The sequence below is a fragment of the Piliocolobus tephrosceles genome, chromosome 1 (assembly GCF_002776525.5).
Source record: "Piliocolobus tephrosceles isolate RC106 chromosome 1, ASM277652v3, whole genome shotgun sequence".
Lineage (NCBI taxonomy): Eukaryota > Metazoa > Chordata > Mammalia > Primates > Cercopithecidae > Piliocolobus > Piliocolobus tephrosceles.
In genome coordinates, this window is record NC_045434.1 from 210,800,954 (window position 1) to 210,807,023 (window position 6,070).

General features: G+C 58.8%; 1 protein-coding gene across 2 annotated transcripts in view; it reads left to right on the plus strand.

Annotated features, from left to right (window-relative positions):
* Positions 1 to 484: 484 nt before the first annotated feature.
* Positions 485 to 6,070, plus strand: part of MASP2 (mannan binding lectin serine peptidase 2) — a 22,695-nt gene continuing 17,109 nt past the window's right edge. Inside the window, exons 1-6 of one of the 2 annotated variants that reach the window (XM_026447961.1) lie at positions 485 to 515; positions 599 to 827; positions 988 to 1,165; positions 2,176 to 2,307; positions 4,174 to 4,370; positions 4,687 to 4,834. In XM_026447961.1, the coding sequence (XP_026303746.1) occupies positions 511 to 515; positions 599 to 827; positions 988 to 1,165; positions 2,176 to 2,307; positions 4,174 to 4,370; positions 4,687 to 4,834 (889 nt within the window). In that variant the 5' untranslated portion in view covers positions 485 to 510. Of the gene's footprint in view, positions 516 to 598; positions 828 to 987; positions 1,166 to 2,175; positions 2,308 to 2,768; positions 2,926 to 4,173; positions 4,371 to 4,686; positions 4,835 to 6,070 lie in introns of those variants that run through there. The other variant, XM_023191942.1, reaches the window with a different exon arrangement.

Consider the following 6,070-nt stretch of genomic DNA (forward strand, 5'->3'; position numbering starts at 1 on the left):
AAAAAAAAAAAAAGAAAGAAAGAAAACACCACCACTACCACCATGCCAATCCCCATTCCCCATCCCCTCACCCCAGCAGAAACTTAGACACATTCCTGGAAGGAGTAAAATGAGCCGGGTATGGCGTTGCATACCTGCAGTCCCAGCTACTTGGGAGGCCGAGGTGGGAGGATTGCTTGAACCCGGGAAGTAGAGGCTGCAGTGAGCTATGATTGCAGCACTGCACTCAAGCCTGGGCAACAGAACAGGATCCAAAAAAAAAAAAAAAAGAGGGGAGGGGGCAGAGCCAGGATTTGTTTCCAGGCTCTTGTTGCCTAGGTCCAACTCCTGGCTCCCAGAGCAGCCTGTCCTCCCTGCCTGGAACTCTGAGCAGGCTGGAATCATGGAGTTGATTCCCAGAATCCCAGAGTCAGGGAGGCTGGGGGCAGGGGCAGGTCACTGGACAAACAGATCAAAGGTGAGACCAGTGTAGGGCTGCAGACCAGGCCAGACCAGCTGGACGAGTACACCATGAGGTAGGTGGGCGCCCACAGACTCCCTGAAGGGTGTGGGGCGGGAGCACAGGCCTGGGCCCTCACCACCCCTGCCCTGCCCGCAGGCTGCTGACCCTCCTGGGCCTGCTGTGTAGCTCGGTGGCCACCCCCTCGGGCCCTAAGTGGCCTGAACCTGTGTTTGGGCGCCTGGCATCCCCTGGCTTTCCATGGGAGTACGCCAATAACCTGGAGTGGCGCTGGACCCTGACTGCACCCCCTGGTTACCGCCTGCGCCTCTACTTCACCTACTTTGACCTGGAGCTCTCCCACCTCTGCGAGTACGACTTCGTCAAGGTGCTGCCGTCAGGACGGGAGGGCTGGGGTCTCTCAGGATCAGGGGGTCCCCAAGGAGTAGCCAGGGTTCAGGGAGACCTGGGAGCAGGGGCCAGGCTTGGCCAGGAGGGAGATCAGGCCTGGGTCTTGCCTTCCCTCCCTGTGACACCTGACCCCACAGCTGAGCTCGGGGGCCAAGGTGCTGGCCACGCTGTGTGGGCATGAGAGCACAGACACGGAGCGGGCCCCTGGCAACGACACCTTCTACTCGCCGGGCTCCAGCCTGGACATTACCTTCCACTCCGACTACTCCAACGAGAAGCCGTTCACAGGGTTCGAGGCCTTCTACGCAGCCGAGGGTGAGCCAAGAGGGGACCTGCGACATCTCAGTCTGTGCAGCTGACTGTGGGGGTAACTCTGTCTTAGGCCAGGCAGCCCTGCCTTCAGTTTCCCCACCTCCCCCAGGGCAGGGGAGGGGCCTCTGGCCTGACACCATCTGCAATGCAAAGACCAAAACAGCCATGACCGTGACCTCCATTCACATGGGCAGAGCGCCAACTCTGAGCCAGGGACCTGAGGACAGCATCGCCTCAAGTGACACAGGGACTGGCTGAGTGCGGGGGCTCACGCCTGTAATTAAAGCACTTTAGGAGGCCGAGGCTGGCTGATCACTTGAGGTCAGGAGTTCAAGACCAGCCAGGGCAACACAGTGAAACTCCATCTCCACTAAAACTACAAAAATTAGCTGGGCATGGTGGCATGCCAGCTACTAGGGAGGCTGAGGCAGGAGAATTGTTTGAACCCGCGAGGCGGAGGCTGCGGTGAACTGAGATCATGCCACTGCACTCCAGCCTGGGCGACAGAGCGAGACTCCGTCTCAAAAAACAAAAAACGAAAATGATGCAGGGGCTGAGGACCCCATTTACAGCTGACAAAGTGGGGCCCTGCCAGCGGGAGCGCTGCCAGGATGTTTGATTTCAGATCTCAGTCCCCGCAGAGACCAACTGTGTGACCTCAGGCAAGTGGCTCAATGTCTCTGCTCCTTAGGAAGGGGCTGCAAGGGTTTGGCGCTGTAGCCCCGCCCCCTGGGTTTGATTGACTCCGTCATTAGCTGGGGGGCCTTAGGCCGGACACTGAAACTCCCTCTGGTTTAACAGAGGTGATGTTTGCATCTTTCTCCCAGTGCTGCTGGGAGCTTGCAGCGACCCTAGGCCTGTAGGTGATTGGCCCGGCACCAGTTCCCCACCCGAGACAGGATGAGGCCTCCTCTGAGGTCCACTCTGAGGTCATGGGTCTCCCGGGAGGAGGCCAGGCTGGATCCTGCCTCTCCCTCCTGACGGACTGCCTGGCCCTGCCTTTCCCCCCCCAGACATTGACGAGTGCCAGGTGGCCCCGGGAGAGGCGCCCGCCTGCGACCACCACTGCCACAACCACCTGGGTGGTTTCTACTGCTCCTGCCGTGTAGGCTACGTCCTGCACCGTAACAAGCGCACCTGCTCAGGTGAGGGAGGCTGCCTGGGCCCCAGCGCACCCTGTCCTGGGATACATGGGGTTCCTCAGGGCCATTGCTGCTTTGCCCAGGGGTGCAGAGGGCCCGGGCCCTGGACACTGGGTGCTTCTAGGCCCTCCCGCCTGCAGCTCTGCTTCTCGGCCCTGCTTCCCCTCCCAGCAGCCAGGCTCATTCCCACTGCCACCCTCCCCCACCAACTGAGGCTAATTCTAACACCTCACCGTGTCTCTGGCCCCACCTGGGTTCTGGGAACCCCTCATGTAGCCACTTCCCGCCGGGGCAGCCGTTGCCAGCTCCTGGGGTGGGAGAGTCGGGGGGATCTAGCCCTGGTTCCTTGGGACCCCATCCCTGCACCGTGACACTGGGGCATGGGCAGCCCCACCTGCTGGCACTGACACTGCCTGTCCACCCTTGGTTTCTCCCTCTCGGTGTCTCTCCGATCTCTCTTCCAGAGCAGAGCCTCTAGCCTCCCCTGGAGCTCCGGCCTGCCCAGCAGGTCAGAAGCCAGAGCCAGCCTGCTGGCCTCAGCTCCGGGTCGGGCTGAGATGGCTGTGTCCCAACTCTCATTCACCCCCCCACAGACCCAATAATAAACCTGGCTCTACCCCACCTGCTGCTGCGTGTCTCTGGGGTGGGAGGGTCTGGAGGTGGCGGGGTGCGCTCCTCTCTGCCATCCCTCCTCACAGCCTCATGAACCCCAGGTCTGTGGGAGCCTCCTCCATGGGGCCACAGGCTCCTTGGCCAGAAGGGCTTACTCTCACCCCTGGTTTTGAAGATGAGACACTGAGACCCAGAGAGTGGCAGGGCCCCGCTCACGTCCAGGTCCCCCAGAGCCCAGAGTAATCGTGAACCACCCCTGGGTCTGGCCTGGAGGAGCCTGACCCACAGAGGAGACACCCTGGGAAGTATTCATGGAGGGAGCAATCTGGTCCCCCCAAATCCAGGGGTGATTCCCACTGCCCCATAGGGCACTTCCATGTGGAAGAAGGCAAGTAATGTTGGGGCTCCCCACTTCCTAGAGGCCTCACAACTTGAATGCCCCCCACTGCAGCTGGGGGTGGGGGGTGGTATGGGACGGGGACCAAGCCTTCCTTGAGGGATGGAGCCCAGCCCAATGCCCTGCCTGTGGCAGCAGCATCAGCTGTTCCAGCGAGGAAGGAGCGCGCCAGACTCAGTCGTCATCACTGTTGCCTTGAACTTCCAGGAGCTGCCCCCAGGGCAGGGGCCAGACCTGGCAGAAGGGGGTGATGAGAGACCCTTCTTCCGGACGGTTCCCCCAGGAACCCAGGGGGCTGGCTGGTCTTGGCTGGGTTCGGGTAGGAGACCCCTGATGAATAAACTTTGGAATCGCTGGGGTGGCTGTAGGGGAATTTGGGGGAGAGCCAAAAGGGCCCTTAGGCTCGAGGAGATGCCCCTCTCTTTTCCCGAATTCCCAGGGACCAAGGAGAGTGTCCCTTCTTCCTTCTTCCTGTGTGTCCATCCACCCCTGCCCTGCGCCCCGGCAGAGCCTGGTGGAACTCAATGCTCTAGCCCCCACCCTGGGGGTGTAACTCTGGCCCAGGACACCACCACAGTCTCTGGGGCTGTGAGTGAAGGCCCATGCACTCCATGAGGCTAAAGCCTCAAAGCAAGAGAAACCCCTTCTCTAAGTGGCCCCTCAGCCATCAGGTGGGTGGTTTGGTTTCTGGCTAAGCCTCAGGGGCTGGCCGTCTGCAGGGCCCAGCCCAACCCAGGGATGCAGATGTCCCAGCCACATCCCTGTCCCAGTTTCCTGCTCACCCAGGCACCCACCCTGCTGTTGGTGCGAGGGCTGATGGAGGGCACACCAAGTCACTCCCCCGCCTTCCCTCCTTCCAGCCCTGTGCTCCGGCCAGGTCTTCACCCAGCGGTCTGGGGAGCTCAGCAGCCCTGAATACCCACAGCCGTACCCCAAACTCTCCAGTTGCACTTACAGCATCCGCCTGGAGGAGGGGTTCAGCGTCATTCTGGACTTTGTGGAGTCCTTCGATGTGGAGACGCACCCCGAAACCCTGTGTCCCTACGACTTTCTCAAGGTCTGGCTCCTGGGGCCATCATCTTGTCCCAGATCCTCCCCCTCAGCCCAGCTGCACCCCCTACTTCCTGCAGCACGGCCCCCACCATGTTCCCGTCACCTTCAGCGACCCCCCACCTCTCCAGGTGCTACGGGGGTCCAAAGCTGGGGCCTTCTGAGTACAAGCGTGGGAGGGAGAGCGGGGAGGGGCACCCCGATCTGTGGCCTGGGGTGGCCTCATTGGCTCTCCCTGAACTGCTGAGGAGGTGGGCTGCTTCCCTCTGGCCCAGGCCAGACCCGGGCAGCCGCTCCCCTGCTTTCATGAGCTTCTTTCTCAGATTCAAACAAACAGTGAAGAACATGGCCCATTCTGTGGGAAGACATTGCCCCGCAGGATTGAAACAAAAAGCAACACGGTGACCATCACCTTTGTCACAGATGAGTCAGGAGACCATACAGGCTGGAAGATCCACTACACGAGCACAGGTGAGCAAGTGGGTCTCAGATCCTGGCTGAAAGCACAGAGCTGCCCTCTCTCCTGGAGTGTCAAGGAGCTGTAGAGTGTAGGGCTCCTTCTGGGCCAGGACTAGGAAGGGACACCAGGTTTAGTGGTGTCTGAGGTATGAGGCAGCAGTCCTCTAAGGGGAAGCATTGGTTGTCCCTCCCTCCAGCCAGCCACCCATCCATCCATCCACCACTCATCCTTCCAACCACCCATTCACCCATCCACTCATCCATTTACCCACCCATCCTTCTGTCCACTCATCCTTCCAACCATCCATCAATCCACCCACCCATCCATACTTTTGTCCACACAACCATCCACCCATTCTTCTACCTACCCATCCTATCCATTCATCCTTCTATTCAGCCATCCTTCTACCTACACATCCTTCACCCATTCATCCATCCAATCCATCTGTCCATTCACTCATCCTTCTACCTATCCATTCTTCTGTCATCAATCCATTCATCCTTCCAGCTATCCATCTATTCATCCACCTGTCCTTCTACCCACCTATCCTTTTACCTACCTATTCTTCTATTCATCCACCATCCACCCATCCTACTACCCACTCATCCTTCTATCCACCCATCCTTTTACACATCCTTCTATCTATCCATACATACACCCATCCTTTTGTGCACCCATCCATCCATCCTTCCATCCATGTATCCATGCATCCATCCATCCTTCCAGCTATTCATATATCCACCCACCCATCATTTTACCTACCACTCTTCTTTTTTTTTTTTTTTGAGACGGAGTCTCTCTCTGTCGCCCAAGCTGGAGTGCAGTGGCTGGATCTCAGCTCACTGCAAGCTCCGCCTCCCAGGTTTACGCCATTCTCCTGCCTCAGCCTCCCAAGTAGCTGGGACTACAGGCGCCCACCACCTCGCCCGGCTAGTTTTTTGTATTTTTTAGTAGAGACGGGGTTTCACTGTGTTAGCCAGGATGGTCTCGATCTCCTGAACTTGTGATCTGCCCGCCTCGGCCTCCCAAAGTGCTGGGATTACAGGCTTGAGCCACCGTGCCCGGCCTTTACCTACCACTCTTATCCATCCACCCTTCCACTCATCCTTCCAGCCATCCATCTATCCATCCACCCATTGTTCTACCTACTTATCCATCCATGCACTCATCCATCCATTCATCTATCCACCAATTCTTCCACCTATCCATCTATCCATCCACTCATCCTTATATCCATCCATCCATCC